General features: G+C 60.8%; 1 protein-coding gene across 8 annotated transcripts; it reads right to left on the reverse strand.

Moving 5' to 3' along the window:
• Positions 1 to 3072: 3072 nt before the first annotated feature.
• On the reverse strand, positions 3073 to 22327 carry LOC102448662 (uncharacterized). 8 transcript variants are annotated; one of them, XM_075907861.1, is made up of 16 exons: positions 21970 to 22324; positions 15950 to 16656; positions 15079 to 15237; positions 13405 to 13568; positions 12690 to 13055; positions 12160 to 12459; positions 11113 to 11478; positions 10583 to 10882; positions 9342 to 9707; positions 8812 to 9111; positions 7571 to 7936; positions 7041 to 7340; positions 6550 to 6846; positions 5312 to 5397; positions 4842 to 4938; positions 3073 to 4391 (listed from the first exon to the last, which is right to left on the reverse strand). In XM_075907861.1, the coding sequence occupies exons 4-16, from the start codon at positions 13481 to 13483 to the stop codon at positions 4312 to 4314; spliced, it is 3303 nt and encodes a 1100-aa protein (XP_075763976.1). In that variant the 5' UTR covers positions 13484 to 13568; positions 15079 to 15237; positions 15950 to 16656; positions 21970 to 22324; the 3' UTR covers positions 3073 to 4311. The 8 variants fall into 8 exon arrangements, with proteins under 8 accessions (XP_075763976.1, XP_075763975.1, XP_075763973.1 ...); XM_075907860.1 differs by having other exon boundaries at positions 13405 to 13617; positions 15079 to 15222; positions 21970 to 22323; XM_075907858.1 differs by having other exon boundaries at positions 13405 to 13617; positions 21970 to 22323.

Raw genomic sequence — 22327 nt, forward strand, 5'->3', positions numbered from 1 at the left:
CATGGTTACTGAATTGGACCCAGGAGTCCTGGCACCCAGCTCCTCCCCTTTGACCCATAGACCCCACTCTCCTCCTACAGAACCCAGGAGTCCTGCTTCGTCCCTTTCCCCCAGCCACGACAACACTGGATGTGCCACTCCTCCGTCCCCCCTCTCCCGGGCATGTGGGGTTTCTGTGGGGCTGTTCCCCAGCTGCCCCACCCCAGAGGTGGCTGCATCTCAGCATCAAGCATTATTTCTCATGAGCTTCTTCCCAATACACTGTAGCTCTCAGGCCTGGGCAGTGAATGTTTTCTAAGCTCTCAGGCCTGAGCAGGTTAAAGAGTGAGGGGTGAAACCGAGGCAAACATAAAACTTCAGCCAGAGAGGATCTGGGGCTGGCTGGTATTTCGCTGCAGCAGTGAAAGCTGCTCATAATGACTCAGTCTGGGGCAGTAACTGCCTCTCGGGTGTGTTAGAGGAGCCCAGAGCAGCCCCAGGGGTGTGCTCAGAGGTTGGGAGGGAGGCACTGCCTGGACACAGTGAGAAGTAGGCCCTGCTCGGGCTGAGATCGGGGCCCCGTGGTGCCGGATGCTGCTGGAAACTGAGGCACAAAGCGGGGCAGGGAGTCTCTCACAGGAATTCCAAAGCAGAGCTTGGCATCTGGAAACCCAGATTAGAGCCTTAGTCACAAAGCCTTTATCCCACCGCTCCCACCAGCACTCTCCTCCCCCGCCCCTGCCACTCCAGCCTTAGATGCTAGACTAACTATTTTCTTTGGGAATGGTGCCCTGTCACCCCTATGCCCTGGCCAACTTCCTCCTCCTCTTCCTTCTTAAGGGTTCCTCCTCCCCCTGTGCCATCCTGTGTGGGAAAAATAAGGGTAGCTGGGCTGCCATGCCCAGGGGCAGGGACGGGCAGGGGAACCAATGGAGTGTACTGGGGGGGGAAGGGGAGGCCGAGATTCCAGCAGTGTAATTCTGGAAGCAGGGTATGGGGGGGTCCCAGAGCCCATGTGGAGTGGGAGGAGGGAACCTGGGGGGAGTGAAGGCTGGGAGAGAGGCTGGGGGGGCTCAGGCTCTGGATAACCTGCCGGAGGCCAGGAACCCACCTATCTGGGGGAGGGAGCTGTAGAGGCTGGACGTGTAACCCACACGCGGCTTGGTTGTGGCGCTGGCCCCTCTAGTGGCACTGAGATCACATGCAGAGAGAATGAATCTGCTCCCCAGCCCCAGCTACCAGCCAGCAGCTCTTAGCTCATGCCTCAGAGGCTCCTGCACTGAGGTCCCTGGTTCGATTCCACCTGCAGATGACTGAAAAGACCTGCCTGGTTTCAGTCCCTCGGCCCTGGTGGGCCCCTGCCTGGGTGAAACATACGCCACCCAGTCACCTGCAGCAGGTCTGTCCCCAGCAGGGGGATTGCTCTGAGGGGGCCGTTGGGAACGCCCTGCCAGGAGCCGGCTTTGGTGCAGAAGTTGACAAGTGAAGGCCCTTCTGTTGATGCTGCGGAGAGGAAATGTTTGCGGTGCCGGTCGGCTCTCCCCAGTCTGCAGCAGAGTCTCCTGGAGTCTGATCCGCCTCCCTGCGCTGGCTCCAGAGCCTGGCCTCCGGATACCCCCCCAGCAGAGCCGGCAGGAGCAGCCAGCTGAGATCAGTGCAGGGGGGAGCGTTTGAGCCCTGAGGGGAACAGCACCCGACAAAGGGAGCTGCAACTTTGGCCTGTCCTTTGCCCTCGCTGGGGGTCCACCTGCCCTGGGGGAAGGGGGAGGGATTCTGCTCCTGCTGCGGCCAGGCATGATGGCTCAGCCTCAACAATTCCACCGCTCAGCTGAATTGGCTGTCCAGAATGAAGCTGTATCTGCCCAACCACAAGGGGAACTGCGCAGCACCAGGCCCAGGGGATGCTGCTGGAGAGGAAGACGCTGCAGCTGGCAAGCGCGTTAACAGACTCATGGGATCCTGCCCCTCTGTGCCGCCCATGAAAGCTCCGACCCTAATGGGCACGTTGGGCTTAGGGTGCCACCGGTTCCTTGCTGTCGGTGCTGAAACAGACGAAGGTCACCGCTTCGAAATGCCCCAGCCAGGCCGCTTGGCCAACAGGAGCTTAATCTCCATGCGAAAGGGGGCAGAGGGGTTGGTAGGGACATTGGGGCTCATTGCTGGGGGAGGGGGGTTCATGGGCTCTTTTAGGTCACCAATCTAAAAAGGGTCCTGAGTGAAGTGTCCTTAGACAGGGGTGTGATGGGTTGGATCACCAGCTTGGGATTCGTTGGTGTGTCCCCCAACCCAGGCAAAGAGTTGGGGTAACTGCCCCCCAGAAGAGCAATACAGACAGTGAACCGGCTCGCTCCTGGACAGCTCAGCTGCAAGGCTGTTGACCGCTCCCAGGAACACAGCCCCAAAGGGACCAAACCCCAAATAAATCTGAGTTCCATGAGTAAAAGCTGTACCCAGAGAACGCTCATAAGCTCAGCCCCCTTTATCAATCAACAGGAGATACGCACAGTGGTTGCTCCCCCCAGGTAACATCAGAACATAAGAGCGGCCAGACTGGGTCAGACCAAAGGTCCATGTAGCCCAGTGTCCTGTCTGCCCACAGTGGCCTGTGCCAGATGCCCAGGAGGGAGTGAACAGAACAGGAATCACCATGTGATTCCCACCTGTCACCCACTTCCAGAGAAACAGAGGCTAGGGACACCACTGCTACCCATCCTGGCTAATAGCCATTGATGAACCTAACCTCCATGAATGTAGCTAGCTCTTTTTCGAACCCTGTTAAAGTCCAGGTCTTCACAACATCCTCTGGCGAGGAGTTCCACAGGTTGGCTGTGCTGCGTGCAGAAAAACTTCCTTTTGTTTGTTTGAAACCTGCTGCCTATTGATTTCATTTGGTGACCCTTCGTTCTTTTATTCTGGAAACAAGTAAATCACTTTTCCTCATTCACTTTCTCCAGGGCAGTCATGGAGACCTCTGTCATATCCCCCTGAGGCTGCTGTTTTCTAAGCTGAAAAGTCCAAGTCTTTTTAATCTCTCGTCATATGAGACCCGCTCCAAACCCCTCATCATTTTTGTTGCCCTTATAAGCAATTGTTTACGAAAGGCCTGATAAAGAACAAAGGGTTTTATTAAGTTTAAAAGGTCAGACCTAAGTGGTTGCAAGTGAAACACTCAGATCAAGGGACGTTATTTGTGACATGCAAATTCTCACCCTGAGACTTGTTCTAATCGGATTCTCTCACCAGCTGGGAAACCACCTGGGTTGGGCCCAGTTCTGACCACTCTTCAATCTTAGATATTCCCAACTGGCTTCTTGGGGGGTAAATCGGGGGTCTCATGTAATCTGGCCACTGCCCCTATTCCCCCCTTTCTACCTCTTTGCGCAAGGCAGGAATTCTTTGTGTTCAGTCCAAACTTGTCTCATCTTGAGTTGGAAAGTACCAGACCCAGAATGGGTTCCAGCATCAGCTGGCCTGGCCACAGGCCTTTGTAGAGCCAATTCCAAAACAGGCTTACAGGAAAAACAAGCCCATTGACAGACTGTGATCTTGAGCACTGGGCCATTGAGTTCTCCAGTGCCACTACTGGCTCACACGCCAATGTCTAGATTGACCCAGATTCACACTTCACTTTTCCAACTCCTCACACAAGAAAGATCCCTGCACAGAAAGTGAATATGGACATGCAGCAGATCGTAGCTTTAAAAATGCTACATCATGTGATTGATTTTGCCTTCAAGTCACGCTTATTCATACATCTATTTTCATAAACCATGGGGAGGGTGGTGGCTGTGAGTTCTTTGGTTTAACACTGATATGAGTGCCCCCCCTCCTCTGGAGATAAATCTACTGATCCCCAGTGGCAGGCAGTCCTGCAGGCTAACTCCCCAAATAGCAAGAAGCAGGGAATCCCAGGGGTTAACCCCTCTAATTCCCAGAGGCAGGGAGGAATGCAGACAAGTCCAATTGATACAGCATGGCGGGAAGTCTTGTTAATAGCTATTGGCAGGGGGTTCCAGAATTTAACGATGCTAATAGCCAGTGGCAGGGAGTCTTGCAGATTAAACTCAGTATTATAATATAATCAAGCCACTGTGAATGCACTGAAAGTACAAAAGCAGATCCATGTATTCTGAAACATTTTACAGTAAAATCCATCATTGACTTGGGGCAAAACAGTAAGGATGGCTCTCAGGATTTCAAAAGAAAGCATGGGGTGATACAAGCACTTGCTTAAATAGAAGCACTGTCAGCTCGTCCACTCCCGCTCTAGGGTGAGACATTGGAGTAGATGTGGTCAGATGGCAAATGTGTCTGCCAATTGCCAATACTCTATTAGGCTCCATCTCCTCCTTCTGCTAAATTCTCATCATTTTCCACTTGCTCTCTGTTCTCATAGTCATCAGTGCTCAGCTCTGCAAAAAGGAAGGGTTGGTTCACACAGTGTCTTAGGTGCAGCTACTTCTGGGGTGGAGCATCTGGGGAACGGCCCCATACAACACCGCATGGGGACAGCTTATTAAGTGTCAAGCTGAAGCCAGGGGCAGGAAGGAAGACTAATGTATCTAGGGCACCAGCATGGCTGTTTGGAAGGCAAATACCATTAACTATCTGGGAATCCGGCAATATCAGCCAGATCCATGACCCCCAAACTCTGATAAACAGAGGAGACATCTGGTTACCAACAGCACTGGAAGGCTCTGGCCAGTATCTCAGGGAGAACAACGGCAGCACAGCGCCCCCCAGTGCTGCGCTGGGGCACTGGGGCCAGCCCTACCTGCCAGGGGAGAGCCCCCACCCATCCAGGGAAGGCATGTGTAGAGGCCCGCAGCCCTAGTGTTCCCCACCTCTCCCCCTGTACTGGCCTTGTACTAGTTGAACTGCTCCTCTTTCTTCGCCTTGCTGGGCTTCTCCCCATTGCCTCTGTTGTCGTAGCTTGAAGGACCCTCTTTTGTGTCTTTCCTGCAGAAGTGAAAAGCTTTAGCTCAGTTCCCACAGCCCTGGAGTCCTAGAGGTTAATGCAACCAATCCCCAGTGGCAGGGAGTCCCATGGGTTAAGGATTCTATCATTTAGTGACAGGGGATCCTATGGGTTAAATTTGATAATATCTGGTAGCATGGAGTTCCACAGGTTATCCCTGCTACTACCCAGTGGCAGAAAGTCTGTAGGCTAATTCTGTCTTAGAGGAGCCTCATGCTACAGGAGAGCAGCAGCCAATCCCTTCTCAGTTCCCTGTTTTCCACGGGTATCTCCCTGTGTGTTAATGGATTCACCACCCTCAGTCCTCCTCGGCCAGTTCTCTTGGTCTGTCTGCCCTCATTTGCCTCTAGCTACCTTGCAGGCCATGATCACCAGCATCAAGAGGAGTAAAATGCCGCCAATGACTCCACTGCAGACTCTAAGCAGGAAATTGCCATCACCTGAGGAGAGACACGGACACTGTTGGTGTGAGAAGTGGGATGAATGGCGTCAAGCAGGGCATGGGGAAGCATGTGTATGAGGGTAATTACAGTTAGCTACATCCTGCTCATGCATGGGGGGAAGGTGCTATTGTCCCCTCCCCTCAGAGACATTGGGCAGGGGCATGGTGTATATCTAAGAAAATACGGTAAGAGCTCACTAGCTACCCCCTGCTTCCTGGGTTCCCCTGGCCCTGAGGTAAGTTGGGGGTGGCTTCTACTTGGGTTTGAGAATATACGGTAACCCCAACCCCAATCTCAGTCTATAATAAATAAAAGGCAAATTATATTTAGGCTAATCTGTGTAGCAGAGTAATTACGGTACTAGCAGACATGAATGTGTATGAGCATAATTATAACAGCAGGATGCCCCATGCCAGCCCCCACCACCCAGTCGCCTCAGCCCTGCAGCTTATACCCAGGCTGGGGTGTATATGTGAGTAATTGCGGTAGCAGGGGCCCCCACACCTGCTCCCTCGGGTCCTGGTCCCTGCAGGCACGAGGGGCAGATTGGCCAGGCTCTGCCCGTGGGCATTAGCGGCAGCACAGGACACTTTGGCCAGGCCCTGAAGCTCCCCGCTCTCGGCTTGGTCTCCCAACCAGGACTTGGCCTGCAGCTCGGGGCCCTCGGAGCCACTGGAGGCGGGGAGGGGAGTTCCCCTCGGCCGCGCAGTAACACGTAGCCACCCCCCCGCCCACTGCCCCACACCGAGTAGTTCTCCCCTATCAAGTGCTCAGGTGCGTCTCCCGAGGGACAGAGGGCATGTGGGGGATTTGCCTCCTAGGACCCCACTGACCTCCTGGCTCTTGGCTCCACCCCCTCCCCAACCACTAGACCCCACTCCCCTCACTTTGCCAAGCAAAGAACCCAGGAGTCCTGCCTCTCTCCATAACCACTAGCCCCCACTCCCTTCACGGCCAATCTGCGTAGCAGAGTAATTACGGTACTGGCAGACACGACTGTGTATGAGTGTAATTATGACAGGAGTACACCCCATGCCAGCTCCTACCACCCCGCTGCACCTGCAATGCAGCATATACCCAGGCTGGGGTGTACATGTGGGTAATTATGGTAGCAGGGACCCGCCCCCCACTCCCACGGGTCCCAGGTACCTGCAGGCACGAGGGGCAGCTCGGCCTGGCTCTGCCCATGGGCGTTGGCAGCGGCGCAGGACACGTTGGTCAGGGCCCCAGCCGGGCCCTGCAGCTCCCCGCTCACGGCCGGGCCTTGTGCCCAGGACTTGGCCCGCAGCTCAGGGCCCTCGAAGTCTCCGGGGACGGCGCGGTTGGGCAGGCGCCACTGGAGGTGGGGTGGGGGGTTCCCCTCGGCCGCACAGTAACATGTGGTCGCCCCCCCGGGCCCGCTGCCCCGCATCGTGCAGTTCCCTCCCGGCAGCAGCTCCGGCGCGTCTGCAACAGGACACAGGGCGTGTGGGGGATTTGCCTCCTGGGACCCCACTGACTTCCTGGCTCTCAGATCCACCCCCTCCCCAACCACTAGCCCCCACTGCCCTCACATTGCCAGGCAGAGAACCCAGGAGTCCTCCCTGTCTGTGTAACCACTAACCCCCACTTCCTTCACGGAGCTGCACAGGGAGACTCACAGCCGACGTGGAGCCGGAGGGCTCGGCGGGTGGACAGCCCGACCTCAGGGTATGTGACGGTGCAGCCGAGCTCTTTGCCATCGTGCGCCAGGGTGGGCGTGAAGTGGAGCACGGAGCTGTAGGAGACGCTGCCATTCCCCTGGGGCTCTGAGACGTCCATGGCCGCGGAGTCGAACCCTCCTGTCCAGGTGATTTGAGGAGGGGTCCCAGAGCAGGTGCCTGGAGCCTGGCAGGTCACATTCACTGGCTGCCCGGGCTTCAGCACCTCAGGGACCCTCAGGACTGGCTGCTCCGTCAGCTCTAGGCAGGAGAAACCATTAAGATTCAGCCCTGTGGGAATTACTGTGGTGAATCCCTGGAACTCCCTGCTGCTGGATATTATTGAAGCTAACCCATGGACCTCCCTGCCACTGGGTATTATTGGGGTAAACTTTGAACCTCCCTGCCACTGGGTATTTTCAGGACTGAGCCATGGAACTCCCCGCCACTGGGCATAGCCAAACTCAGTATTACTGGGGCCCCTGCTGCACCTGTGACGTTCACCAGCAGCTGGAACTCCAGGTAGCTGTATTTGCTCTCTCCCTTCTCGAAGCGGAAGTAGTAGTGCCTCCTGTCGTCAGCCCGCACGTCGCTGATGATCAGGGAGCAGTCGTCCTCGGCCTCCCCAGCCAGGCGGATCCGACCCCTGGACTCCTGTGGGGGCCTGTCCGGGTTGGTGCTGGCCACAGGCACACCGTGATCTTTGTCGGCGCCTTCAAGGAACCAGTATTTGTAGAGAGGCCCGGGGGACTCGAAATCGGCTGTGAAATGGCAGGGGAGCAGCACGCAGAGGCCCTGCTGCACCGTGACATGGGGCGCCACCTGGATCCGATAGACCTGCCCCTGGGAGAGCTGGACTGCAGGGGAACAGACAAGCACTCCTAGTACCCCCGGATCCTGACCCACAGCCCCCAGCTCTGCCAGTACCCCCCCAACCCTGACCCACAGCCCCCAGCTCTGCCAGTGCCCCTCAACCACAATCCACAGCCCCCAGCTCTACCAGTGCCCCCCAATCGCGACCCACAGCCCCTAGCTCTGCTAGTGCCCCTCAACCACAATCCACAGCCCCCAGCTCTACCAGTGCCCCCCAATCGCGACCCACAGCCCCCAGCTCTGCCAGTGCCCCTCAACCACAATCCACAGCCCCCAGCTCTACCAGTGCCCCCCAATCACGACCCACAGCCCCTAGCTCTGCTAGTGCCCCCAAAACCGTAACCCACAGCCCCCAGGTTTGCCAGTGCCCCTCAACCGTGACCTGTAACCCTTTCCAACTCAGCCCGTGGGCTTTGGCGGTGGCACAGAACACGTTGGCCAGGGCCCCGGACGGGCCCTGCAGCTCCCCGCTCACGGCCCGGCCTCGCGCCCAGGACTTGGCCCGCAGCTCAGGGCCCTCGATGTCCCTGGGGTGGGTGCGGCTGGGCAAGTGCCACTGGAGGTGGGGCGGGGGGTTCCCATCGGCCGCGCAATAGCACGTGGCCGCCCCCCCAGGCCCGCTGCCCCACACCGTGCAGTTCCCCCCGGCAGTAGCTCTGGCACGTCTGCAACAGGACACAGGGCGTGTGGGGGATCTGCCTCCTGCGACCCCAATGCCCTCCTGGTTCTCCGCTCCACCCCCTCCCTAACACCTAGCCCCCACTCCCCTCACATTGCCAGGCATAGAACCCAGGAGTCCTGCCTCTCTGTGTAACCACTAGCCCCCACTCCCTTCACGGAGCTGCACGGGGCAACTCACAGTCGACGTGGAGCCGGAGGGCTCGGCGGGTGGACACCCCGACCGCAGGGTACGTGACGGTGCAGCCGAGCTCTTTGCCATCGTGCGCCAGGGTGGGCGTGAAGTGGAGCACGGAGCTGTAGGAGACGCTGCCGTTCCCCTGGGGCTCTGAGACGTCCATGGCCGTGGAGTCGAACCCTCCTGTCCAGGTGATTTGAGGAGGGGTCCCAGAGCAGGTGCCCGGAGCCTGGCAGGTCACATTCACTGGCTGCCCAGGCTTCAGCACCTCAGGGACCCTCAGGACTGGCTGGTCCCTCAGCTCTAGGCAGGAGAAACCATTAAGATTCAGCCCTGTGGGAATTACTGTGGTGAATCCCTGGAACTCCCTGCTGCTGGATATTATTGAAGCTAACCCATGGACCTCCCTGCCACTGGGTATTATTGGGGTAACCTTTGAAACTCCCCGCCACTGGGTATTTTGGGGACTGAACCATGGAACTCCCCGCCACTGGGCATAGCCAAACTCAGTATTACTGGGGCCCCTGCTGCACCTGTGACGTTCACCAGCAGCTGGAACTCCAGGTAGCTGTATTTGCTCTCTCCCTTCTCGAAGCGGAAGTAGTAGCGCCTCCTGTCCTCAGCCCGCACGTCGCTGATGCTCAGGGAGCAGTCGTCCTCGGCCTCCCCAGCCAGGCGGATCCGACCCCTGGACTCCTGTGGGGGCCTGTCCGGGTTGGTGCTGGCCACAGGCACACCGTGATCTTTGTCGGCGCCTTCAAGGAACCAGTATTTGTAGAGAGGCCCGGGGGACTCGAAATCGGCTGTGAAATGGCAGGGGAGCAGCACGCAGAGGCCCTGCTGCACCGTGACATGGGGCGCCACCTGGATCCGATAGACCTGCCCCTGGGAGAGCTGGACTGCAGGGGAACAGACAAGCACTCCTAGTACCCCCGGATCCTGACCCACAGCCCCCAGCTCTGCCAGTACCCCCCCAACCCTGACCCACAGCCCCCAGCTCTGCCAGTGCCCCTCAACCACAATCCACAGCCCCCAGCTCTACCAGTGCCCCCCAATCGCGACCCACAGCCCCTAGCTCTGCTAGTGCCCCTCAACCACAATCCACAGCCCCCAGCTCTACCAGTGCCCCCCAATCGCGACCCACAGCCCCCAGCTCTGCCAGTGCCCCTCAACCACAATCCACAGCCCCCAGCTCTACCAGTGCCCCCCAATCACGACCCACAGCCCCTAGCTCTGCTAGTGCCCCCAAAACCGTAACCCACAGCCCCCAGGTTTGCCAGTGCCCCTCAACCGTGACCTGTAACCCTTTCCAACTCAGCCCGTGGGCTTTGGCGGTGGCACAGAACACGTTGGCCAGGGCCCCGGCCGGGCCCTGCAGCTCCCCGCTCACGGCCCGGCCTCGCGCCCAGGACTTGGCCCGCAGCTCAGGGCCCTCGATGTCCCTGGGGTGGGTGCGGCTGGGCAAGTGCCACTGGAGGTGGGGCGGGGGGTTCCCATCGGCCGCGCAATAGCACGTGGCCGCCCCCCCGGGCCCGCTGCCCCACACCGTGCAGTTCCCCCTGGCAGTAGCTCTGGCACGTCTGCAACGGGACACAGGGCGTGTGGGGGATCTGCCTCCTGCGACCCCAATGCCCTCCTGGTTCTCCACTCCACCCCCTCCCTAACACCTAGCCCCCACTCCCCTCACATTGCCAGGCATAGAACCCAGGAGTCCTGCCTCTCTGTGTAACCACTAGCCCCCACTCCCTTCATGGAGCTGCACGGGGCAACTCACAGTCAACGTGGAGCCGGAGGGCTCGGCGGGTGGACACCCCGACCGCAGGGTACGTGACGGTGCAGCCGAGCTCTGTGCCATCGTGAGCCAGGGTGGGCGTGAAGTGGAGCACGGAGCTGTAGGAGACGCTGCCGTTCCCCTGGGGCTCTGAGACGTCCATGGCCGTGGAGTCGAACCCTCCTGTCCAGGTGATTTGAGGAGGGGTCCCAGAGCAGGTGCCCGGAGCCTGGCAGGTCACATTCACTGGCTGCCCGGGCTTCAGCACCTCAGGGACCCTCAGGACTGGCTGGTCCCTCAGCTCTAGGCAGGAGAAACCATTAAGATTCAGCCCTGTGGGAATTACTGTGGTGAATCCCTGGAACTCCCTGCTGCTGGATATTATTGAAGCTAACCCATGGACCTCCCTGCCACTGGGTATTATTGGGGTAACCTTTGAAACTCCCTGCCACTGGGTATTTTGGGGACTGAACCATGGAACTCCCCACCACTGGGCATAGCCAAACTCAGTATTACTGGGGCCCCTGCTGCACCTGTGACGTTCACCAGCAGCTGGAACTCCAGGTAGCTGTATTTGCTCTCTCCCTTCTCGAAGCGGAAGTAGTAGCGCCTCCTGTCGTCAGCCCGCACGTCGCTGATGATCAGGGAGCAGTCGTCCTCGGCCTCCCCAGCCAGGCGGATCCGACCCCTGGACTCCTGTGGGGGCCTGTCCGGGTTGGTGCTGGCCACAGGCACACCGTGATCTTTGTCGGTGCCTTCAACGAACCAGTATTTGTAGAGAGGCCCGGGGGACTCGAAATCGGCTGTGAAATGGCAGGGGAGCAGCACGCAGAGGCCCTGCTGCACCGTGACATGGGGCGCCACCTGGATCCGATAGACCTGCCCCTGGGAGAGCTGGGCTGCAGGGGAACAGACGAGCACTGGTAGTACCCCTGGATCCTGACCCACAGCCCCCAGCTCTGCCAGTACCCCCCCCAACCCTGACCCACAGCCCCCAGCTCTGCCAGTGCCCCCCAATCACGACCCACAGCCCCTAGCTCTGCTAGTGCCCCCAAAACCGTAACCCACAGCCCCCAGGTTTGCCAGTGCCCCTCAACCGTGACCTGTAACCCTTTCCAACTCAGCCCGTGGGCTTTGGCGGTGGCACAGAACACGTTGGCCAGGGCCCCGGCCGGGCCCTGCAGCTCCCCGCTCACGGCCCGGCCTCGCGCACAGGACTTGGCCCACAGCTCAGGGCCCTCGATGTCCCTGGGGCGGGTGCGGCTGGGCAAGTGCCACTGGAGGTGGGGCGGGGGGTTCCCATCGGCCGCGCAATAGCACGTGGCCGCCCCCCCGGGCCCGCTGCCCCACACCGTGCAGTTCCCCCCGGCAGTAGCTCTGGCACGTCTGCAACAGGACACAGGGCGTGTGGGGGATCTGCCTCCTGCGACCCCAATGCCCTCCTGGTTCTCCACTCCACCCCCTCCCTAACACCTAGCCCCCACTCCCCTCACATTGCCAGGCATAGAACCCAGGAGTCCTGCCTCTCTGTGTAACCACTAGCCCCCACTCCCTTCACGGAGCTGCACGGGGCAACTCACAGTCAACGTGGAGCCGGAGGGCTCGGCGGGTGGACACCCCGACCGCAGGATACGTGACGGTGCAGCCGAGCTCTTTGCCATCGTGCGCCAGGGTGGGCGTGAAGTGGAGCACGGAGCTGAAGGAGACACTGCCGTTCCCCTGGGGCTCTGAGACGTCCATGGCCGTGGAGTCGAACCCTCCTGTCCAGGTGATTTGGGGAGGGGTCCCAGAGCAGGTGCCTGGAGCCTGGCAGGTCACATTCACTGGCTGCCCAGGCTTCAGCACCTCAGGGACCCTCAGGACTGGCTGGTCCCTCAGCTCTAGGCAGGAGAAACCATTAAGATTCAGCCCTGTGGGAATTACTGTGGTGAATCCCTGGAACTCCCTGCTGCTGGATATTATTGAAGCTAACCCATGGACCTCCCTGCCACTGGGTATTATTGGGGTAACCTTTGAAACTCCCTGCCACTGGGTATTTTGGGGACTGAGCCATGGAACTCCCCACCACTGGGCATAGCCAAACTCAGTATTACTGGGGCCCCTGCTGCACCTGTGACGTTCACCAGCAGCTGGAACTCCAGGTAGCTGTATTTGCTCTCTCCCTTCTCGAAGCGGAAGTAGTAGCGCCTCCTGTCGTCAGCCCGCACGTCGCTGATGATCAAGGAGCAGTCGTCCTCGGCCTCCCCAGCCAGGCGGATCCGACCCCTGGACTCCTGTGGGGGCCTGTCCGGGTTGGTGCTGGCCACAGGCACACCGTGATCTTTGTCGGCACCTTCAAGGAACCAGTATTTGTAGAGAGGCCCGGGGGACTCGAAATCGGCTGTGAAATGGCAGGGGAGCAGCACGCAGAGGCCCTGCTGCACCGTGACATGGGGCGCCACCTGGATCCGATAGACCTGCCCCTGGGAGAGCTGGGCTGCAGGGGAACAGACGAGCACTGGTAGTACCCCTGGATCCCGACCCACAGCCCCCAGCCCTGCCAGTACCCCCCCAACCCCGACCCACAGCCCCCAGCTCTGCCAGTGCCTCTCAACCCCTGCCCACAGCTCCCAGCTCTGCCAGTGCCCCTCAATCCTGACTCCCAACCCTCAGCTCTCCCAGTGCCCCTCTACCTTAACCCACAGCCCCCCACTCTGCCCGTGCCCCTCACACCGTCCTGTATCTGACAGTCTCAGCTCTGGTGCAGGAAGGCGTCTGAAGCCAGGAGTCCTGGGTCTCTCCCCGGCGCTGCGGGATTCCTGCCCCCGGCTCCCTGCGGCTCTTACCCTGGCAGAGCAGCGCGAGGAGGATTCCGAGGCCTCGCCTGGTGCAAGGGGGCGTCTGGCCGGCTCCTGGCCCCCACATCCTCTCGCTCTGCGGCTTTGGGGGCAGCCTGGGATCACGGGTGCCCCGATTCACCCTTTCCAGGGGGTCCCTGCGTGTGGAGACCCTGGGGAGGAATGAGCTGGAGGGTGTCCTTGTGGTTATAAAAGGGGCTGCTGGGAGGAGAGTGAGGGCTAGTGGTTAGAGCTGGTGCACTGCAGAGCCTGGGACTCCCACCTCTCTTGGGGAAATCACATCCAGCCGGCCCCACCCAGCCCCATGTGCACACAGAGCTGGGGGCAGCCAGCGCTCTCTGTGTCCATCCCCCACAGCCTGTGTCCTCAGCACCGCGTCATTCACACCCCCGCTCTGGTTTCACACCCCCTGCTGGGAATTTCCCCTTTGACGGGGGCTGACACTGGACAGGATGCGAGTAGGGCTGGAGACCAGCCGTGTCCCTCCTGCCCCTCACAATGCTGCATCACTGGGAAACACTCCCCACTCCAGCCTCTGCCCACCCCTGTGGGAGCTCAGACAAAGTCCATTAATTTAACAAAGGCCAAAGCAGCCTGGGAAGGTGGTGGGATTTGAGCTTCACTGAGGAAATATACATTTCCCATCAATACCCTCCCTCTGTCCCTTCTGCCCTGCTGGACAACAGCTCCGTAACACAGGGCTGGGCCCCATGTGCCTTTGTCTCTGAGAAAATTGTGTAGGTGTTACCCGGAATTACAGCAACAGCCATCCCGTAGAATCTTCAAACTTCATAAAGTGTTGCTCCCTGTATTTCACCAGGACCATAATGTTCAGCGGGTTATGAGTTTTTGTATGATACCCCCACAGGGCTCACACCGTCCTAGTATTATCATAGTTTTATGAACATGGGAGAGGCAGGTTGTCACTCGGGCAGCCCACACTCTGTGCTGTATGTCAGTGTGCCCTACTTGTGGCCCACAGTCACACCCCAGCCCGCTAGCCCCCTCACCTGGGGGTGAGGTACAGATCACTATTTCTGGGACTTGCTTAGATCAGTTTCCAGAGCCTTCCCTTGGCTTTTCTTTGACTTTTTAGCTCATGCTCAGTCAGAACATTCACTTGGGGTTTATTATTCGCCCTTCCTCTTCGCTCACAGCCACTGGGATGTTACTCCTGCAGACAGATCTTGGCACCATCATGGGTAGGTCTCCCATAGTGTCACTGTCTGTGCAAAACGCTCATGGGGCAGGAAATGGTGAGCAAATTGCCTAAAGCCGCAGTAGAAATGTGCAGGATGCCCGCCTGCCCTTGGGGTGTGGCCGGTGGGTCTGTCCTCCCCCAGCTCCCAGAACAGCCCCGAGGAAGCAGCGCGGGTGACGGAGGGTTGGCATCACGTTCCCCATGAGCTGAGAACCTGGGGATGCGTTGGAGTCCATAAGAAGGGAACAGAAGCCGGAGAAGTCAGTGAAAAGGGGGCCCTTGCTAATGGCATCCTAGGGTGCATTAGGAGGAGCATTGCCAGCAGATCTAGGGCAGTGATTGTTCCCCTTTATTCAGGGCTGGTGAGGCCACAGCTGGAGTAATGTGTCCCGGTACAGAAAGGATATGGACGCATTGGAGAGGGCAATGACAATGATGAGGGGCTGAAGTGCGCAACCTACCAGGAGAGGCTATTTCCAGCTTCTCACCCACTGCAATCCCCAGGTCCTCTTCTGCTGAACTGCTGCTTAGCCAGTTGGTCGACCTCCAGGAAGTCAGTGGCTCGGGCTGACCTGGTGCCTCATTTCCACGGGACCGGCGGCTCCCTGGGTGGCGGTCGCCTGGGCAGAGGGACTCACAGCGGGCTGGGACAGAGGCCGGCCAGGGCAGGGGGAGGGGATCTCGCCGAGGAGCCGGGCACACAGCAAGCGCAAGGGGAGACGGTTGCTCACACACAGCGGGGGTGGAGACCGGTGGGGGGGGTGGGATGGGGTGGGGGAAGGGCTGTGGTCGCTCAAGGAGGGGTTGGCATGTGACCTGGCCTGACTCCAGCGTGGCTGTGGGAGGGGAGGCGTGTGTGGACTACCCCACTCCGCTGGGGTGGGGCAAACATCCCTGTAGAGGGTGCCCAGAGTGGGGGGGGGCGGGTTGAACAGGCTGTGGGGGCTGGGAAATCGGGCCCCAGGCCACCCCCCTCTAGGGGGCGCCACCTCCAGGAACTCCAGACACTCAAATCCACCCCCCAGCACGGCCCAGTGAGTACAGCAGGGGGCCAATCAGCCGCCCAGGCCTGCACAGCCCGAGTGCCATGGCCCCAGCACCGAGCCTGAGCCCGGGCGTGTGCGCGCCCCAGTGCAACCCCCCACACATGCCTGTGTCAATCGCCCGGAGGGCCGGGAGTGTGGGAGAGTCTGACCCGGGGGGTCCCGTTCAGCCCCGCAGGCAGCCGGGTTCACGGCGGGTCCCACCTGCTTTCCTGTCCGCCCTTCCCCCCCCCCGGCCCTGTTCACCCAGAACTGCCCCAGCCAGACAGGCCCTTTGCCCTCAAATTACCTTCCGCCTGGCCCACAACTGCAGGGTAAACAGGTGAGCGAAGGCACGTTCCTGGCCCACTCTGGTGCCTCAGTTTCCCTCATGCACGACAGGGATCCCAGCTCCGGCCTGCCCTTGGGACGCGCCGCAAGTGCTGCCCTTGGAGAATGACCAAGGCTGATAGTGAAGTGACAGGAGCAGCTTGACTGCTGCTGTTTTGTCTGGCCAGAGGCCTGGGGGAAATGGGTCAAATCCTGGGGAGTTACCCTGGGCTGGCTTCAGGAAGCAAGGGGAGGTGGGGTGGGGAAAGGAAGTGGCTCCCAGACCAGCACAGTGGAGGTAATTCTGAAGAAATTCCAGAGAACTGGACTCACCCATCTCCACTTCCAGTGGGGAAAACCAATCACACGGCTGGGCTGCCTGGTTGGAAGAGTAACAACAAGGCGCGGGTTGCTTGCACTACATCTGAGTTTGCCGAGAACTTGAAACAGCAGCTGGGAGAGGCCTGAACGAGGCGCTCCCAGAGGGCCTGGATTTGGAAGCACGAGGGATGGAAACAGGTGACTTCCCAGAGACATGGCAAGTTCGTGCCAAGGCAGAATTTGGTCCCATGGTGCGGTAGAAGGACGCTGACAATAATGCAGGAGCCAATGAGCAGGTGGCAAATCAGGAGCGTGGACAGCAGCAGGAGCATCAGAACAGCTGCCTGGGACACAGATAGACAGCGGCTGGATGGACACACAGGAAGACTCACTCAGACTTTGCCGTTTTTATTGCATTGCCATTTTAAACAGCCTTAAAACAAACAAAAGGAAGTTTTCTTCACTCAGTGCAAAACCTGTGGAACTCCTTGCCAGAGGATGTTGTGAAGAACAGGATTTTAACAGGATTCTAAAAGAGCTAGATAAAACTCACGGGGGTTAGGTCCATCAGTGGCTATTAGCCAGGATGGGTAGGAATGGTGCCTCTGGAGGTGGGTGACATGGGGAGGGATCACATGATGATTCCCTGTTCTGTTCCATCCCTCTGGGGCATTGGCCACTGTGGGCAGACAGGACACTGGGCTGGATTGATCATTGGTCTGACCCCGTCTGGCCACTCTTATGTTTAATCTCTCCCATCAGGCCCCGCCGCTATGAAAAAGGAAAAGGAACCATCTAACAAATAACCCTCTGCCAGAAACCACAGCAAGTGGGAAAACCAAACAACAGGTTTTATAAACCAAAAAGATCATTTGCCACCCCCCCCCCCAGCCGCCACTCAGAGGCCGGAAGAGGCAGCCGCGTTACCGCATCCTCGCCCACAGCAAAGCCCAGGGCTGAGCAAGTGACTTAGATTTGTGCACGGTCCACTTCCAGCTGGCCTAGCAAAAGGGGAACTGGTCCTAGGGGCTCTGAGTTACTCCAGTTCCACACCCGGGCCAGCAACACCGCCTGCAGCCAGCCAGCCGGGGCCTGGCGCCCAACACCGCCTGCAGCCAGCCAGCCGGGGCCTGGCGCCCAACACCGCCTGCAGCCAGCCAGCCGGGGCCTGGCGCCCAACACCGCCTGCAGCCAGCCAGCCGGGGCCTGGCGCCTAACACCGCCTGCAGCCAGCCAGCCGGCCGGGGCCTGGCGCCTAACACCGCCTGCAGCCAGCCAGCCGGCCGGGGCCTGGCGCCCAACACCGCCTGCAGCCAGCCAGCCGGCCGGGGCCTGGCGCCCAACACCGCCTGCAGCCAGCCAGCCGGCCGGGGCCTGGCGCCCAACACCGCCTGCAGCCAGCCAGCCGGCCGGGGCCTGGCGCCCAACACCGCCTGCAGCCAGCCAGCCGGCCGGGGCCTGGCGCCCAACACCGCCTGCACCCAGCCAGCCGGCCGGGGCCTGGCGCCCAACACCGCCTGCAGCCAGCCAGCCGGGGCCTGGCCCCCAACACCGCCTGCAGCCAGCCAGCCGGGGCCTGGCCCCCAACACCGCCTGCAGCCAGCCAGCCGGGGCCTGGCCCCCAACACCGCCTGCAGCCAGCCAGCCGGGGCCTGGCGCCCAACACCGCCTGCAGCCAGCCAGCCGGGGCCTGGCGCCCAACACCGCCTGCACCCAGCCAGCCGGGGCCTGGCGCCCAACACCGCCTGCACCCAGCCAGCCGGGGCCTGGCGCCCAACACCGCCTGCAGCCAGCCAGCCGGGGCCTGGCGCCCAACACCGCCTGCAGCCAGCCAGCCGGGGCCTGGCGCCCAACACCGCCTGCAGCCAGCCAGCCGGGGCCTGGCGCCCAACACCGCCTGCAGCCAGCCAGCCAGCCGGGGCCTGGCGCCCAACACCGCCTGCAGCCAGCCAGCCAGCCGGGGCCTGGCGCCCAACACCGCCTGCAGCCAGCCAGCCAGCCGGGGCCTGGCGCCCAACACCGCCTGCAGCCAGCCAGCCAGCCGGGGCCTGGCGCCCAACACCGCCTGCAGCCAGCCAGCCAGCCGGGGCCTGGCGCCCAACACCGCCTGCAGCCAGCCAGCCAGCCGGGGCCTGGCGCCCAACACCGCCTGCAGCCAGCCAGCCAGCCGGGGCCTGGCGCCCAACACCGCCTGCAGCCAGCCAGCCAGCCGGGGCCTGGCGCCCAACACCGCCTGCACCCAGCCAGCCGGGGCCTGGCGCCCAACACCGCCTGCACCCAGCCAGCCGGGGCCTGGCGCCCAACACCGCCTGCAGCCAGCCGGCCGGGGCCTGGCGCCCAACACCGCCTGCAGCCAGCCGGCCGGGGCCTGGCGCCCAACACCGCCTGCAGCCAGCCAGCCGGCCGGGGCCTGGCGCCCAACACCGCCTGCAGCCAGCCAGCCGGGGCCTGGCGCCCAACACCGCCTGCAGCCAGCCAGCCGGGGCCTGGCGCCCAACACCGCCTGCACCCAGCCAGCCGGGGCCTGGCGCCCAACACCGCCTGCACCCAGCCAGCCGGGGCCTGGCGCCCAACACCGCCTGCACCCAGCCAGCCGGGGCCTGGCGCCCAACACCGCCTGCACCCAGCCAGCCGGGGCCTGGCGCCCAACACCGCCTGCACCCAGCCAGCCGGGGCCTGGCGCCCAACACCGCCTGCAGCCAGCCAGCCGGGGCCTGGCGCCCAACACCGCCTGCAGCCAGCCAGCCGGGGCCTGGCGCCCAACACCGCCTGCAGCCAGCCAGCCGGGGCCTGGCGCCCAACACCGCCTGCAGCCAGCCAGCCGGGGCCTGGCGCCCAACACCGCCTGCAGCCAGCCAGCCGGGGCCTGGCGCCCAACACCGCCTGCAGCCAGCCAGCCGGGGCCTGGCGCCCAACACCGCCTGCACCCAGCCAGCCGGGGCCTGGCCCCCAACACCGCCTGCACCCAGCCAGCCGGGGCCTGGCGCCCAACACCGCCTGCACCCAGCCAGCTGGGGCCTGTCACCCAGCACCACAACACCGCTTGCAGCCATGGGCCTGCCACCCACCAGCGCAATAACGCTGCCACACACTGGATTTTGCTTTTCTGAACTGTAGGCACAAAGGATGCTTCACGAACATCTTCCCCATTCGAGTCACTCTGCAGAGAGCCTGGCTCCTCTCGACCCGCCCGGGGGACTAGGCTTCTCCCCAAAGTTGTTCTCGTCCCCCCCGGCGAAGCGACTGACCAGGCCAAGTCGCTTGCCGGGGTGCGAGCCCGTGTCGATGACGTTTCACCTGGGGGGATCCCCGGTGGCGGATATAAGGCAGGGCGAGCGGGCAGCTGTGCTTCAATAGGCCCCGTGCCAGCACCGGGGGTGGACTAGCCAGGCGGGATACCGGGAATTTCCTGGCTGCTGGAGGAGGCGGGGGATTTTGACAGAGCACGGCAGCCCTGCACTTGAAATTCCCATGCTGGCCAGTACGGGCCACGTGGGGCCGAGGGAGCCCATGCACGGCGTGCTGAAACGCCACGCAACAGCTGAGAGGGGAGATGCCTGGGCCTGACGTGATGTCATGGCCCAGGACTTTAAAACCGCGCTGCCCAGAGTTGCACCAAGTGGCCCGGCACGTTGTCTGGAGCCTGGGCCGGGGCTGCGGCCGCCCTGCAAACTGGAAGGCAGAAGATGGGTGGCAGAGGAAGGGGCTTGTGCTGAGGGGAGGGGGGCAGGTCAGGAGAAGAAAGGGGAAGGCACCAAGGGGCAGGGTGGAGGAGAGACAAATGCCAGGGGGCCAAGTGGAGACAGTGAGGAAAAGGGCAGGAGGGGAGGTGTCAGTGGGAGGGGGACAGGGTGATGCTGGGAGAGGAGAGGGGAAGGGCATTGGGGGCTAAAAGGGGGAGGGGGAGGTGCTGGGAGAAGGCTTGAAAGAAGGGGTGGGCACGAGGAAGGAGGGATGGAGCAAGGCACGTGTGAGGGCACAGAGGGGCAGAAGGTGGTGAGGGGGTGGGCATTAGGGAAAAGGAGGGCAAAGGGTGCAGGGGCAGTGAGGGAAGGGGGAGGCACCAGGAGGGCGCAGGGCTAAGGGAAGGTGCAGGTGCCAGGGGATTCTGGGGGTGAAGCAGAAGGGCAGACACCTGCAGGGGAGGAACCAGCACCAGAGGAGAGAGGCAGGGCAGGTCTGGAGAGGGAGGTGTTAGAAGAGGGGATGAGGAGGGGCAGCTCACACGATCAGAGTGGGGCTATTGGAGGAGTGGGCACAGGGGGACGCCTTTTTTCTATTCTCCAAAAGGGGGCCCCATAAAATTATGCTGCCCTAGGCCCCTCAAAACTCTCATCCGCCCGGGATCCCTGAAGCCACACGCTCGCCCCCCGGAGAGGAGCATCCTGCCTTCCGGTTGCTAAATGCAACGTCACTTTCCGCTGCCCTGGCCGGTGTTGGGAGCCAGGTTGAGGGGACCTGTGGCCAGACACAAACGGCAGTCAGGGCATTTCCCACGAGGCAGCCCGCTGGCCCCCAGAGGGGCCACTCGCAGCAACCTGGAGACCTTCCACAGTTCGTCTAAACAGCCTTGAGGCACTGCTGCGCCAGCCGCCCTCCCCCGGCAGGGAGCTGGGGCTGGGACCCTACTGGAAAGTCAAGCGTTCCTGCCACACACCTTGGCCTATGCCCACCGAGCTCCCCCCTGGAGTCAATCCAGAGTCAACCGCTCCTTGTTGGAGTGACTCCAGGCCTGGTAGAGAAGTGGAGTCACCCCTCCTCCCTCATCCCTGCACTGCAGCGTAAATCCAGTCACTCCGCCTAGGGAGGCTCCAAAGAGGCTGGAGAGGGTGTTCTCAGCAGTGGTGGATGCAGAACAAGGAGCAATGGGCTCAAGTTACAGCGGGGGAGGTCTAGATTGGAGATTAGGAAAAGCTATTTCCCTAGGAGGCAGGTGAAGCACTGGGATGGGATCCCTAGAGGTTTTTAAGTCTCGGCTTGACAAAGCCCTGGCTGGGTTGATTTAGTTGGGATTGGTCCTGCCCTGGCCAGGGGGCTGAACTTGATGACTCCTGGGCTGTGTCTAGACTGCATCCCTTTTCCGTAAAAGGGATGCAAATTAGACACATCGCAATTGCAAATGAAGCGGGGATTTAAATCTTCCCCGCTTCATTTGCATAAAAATGGCTGCCGCATTTTTCGGCTCGGGGCTTTGGCATAAAAAAGCACCAGTCTAGACGCGGATCTTTCGGAAAATAAACCCTTTCCCGAAAGATCCCTTATTTTAAGAGGAATAAGGGATCTTTCGGAAAAGGCTTTATTTTCCGAAAGATCCCCGTCTAGACTGGCGCTTTTCTCCGGCAAAGCTCCGAGCTGGAAAAAAGCGGCAGCCATTTTTATGCAAATGAAGCGTGGGGGATTTAAATCCCCGCTTCATTTGCAATTGCGATGTGTCTAATTTGCATCCCTTTTACGGAAAAGGGATACAGTCTAGACACAGCCCTGAGGTCTCTGCCAGCTCTAGGATTCTAACAAAATGACTCCACGTGACCGAAGCAAGACGTATGCCCGGCCCCCCACCAGGAAGCATTTTCATTTCTGCTTGGGGAAAGTGTCAGATTAAGGGAACTGGGCCCCCAAGCAGCAGATCTGAAGATGACGCTGCAGTCTCCAGAGGTGAGGCTGCGGGAGGCCCCTTACCTTGGCGGTAGCCCGAGAGATTCCTGGGGCGAGATGGATGGGTCCTAGAGGCTGGTTTAGCTGCTCTGCTCTTCCCTAGTCTCCTTGCAACTTAAAGCAGGGCAGAGAATCCAGCAGGGGGCGATGGTCCCGCAGGTGCCTGAGATGCCCCACCTAGCAAGGGACAGACAGCCCTAGCGCAGCTCTCACACCCTCCAGCAGGGTGCAGAGGTCTGTCCCCCATGTGACGCAGCTGAAAGCTACTTTCTCCAGCCAATGGCATGTACCCCACCCCCTCCACCCTTCCCTTTTGCCCCCCCCCAGCAATGCTCCATGTCTCTGCAAACCCCCCCTCCCCCAGCCTTTGGCACATCTGTTC

This window comes from Pelodiscus sinensis, chromosome 24 (genome assembly GCF_049634645.1).
Source record: "Pelodiscus sinensis isolate JC-2024 chromosome 24, ASM4963464v1, whole genome shotgun sequence".
Taxonomy (NCBI): Eukaryota; Metazoa; Chordata; order Testudines; family Trionychidae; genus Pelodiscus; species Pelodiscus sinensis.

Bases quoted from the DNA above. Each gene is read 5' to 3' on its own strand.
- LOC102448662 (XM_075907857.1), bottom strand. From the start codon at position 16,032: ATGAGGGAAACTGAGGCACCAGAGTGGGCCAGGAACGTGCCTTCGCTC. The intron at 9,112-9,341 runs GTGCAGCAGGGG...TCTCCTGCCTAG, and splicing joins GCTGCTGGTGAACGTCACAG to AGCTGAGGGACCAGCCAGTC. The intron at 7,937-8,811 runs GTGAGTTGCCCC...GTTCCCCTGCAG, and splicing joins CCTCCGGCTCCACGTCGACT to TCCAGCTCTCCCAGGGGCAG.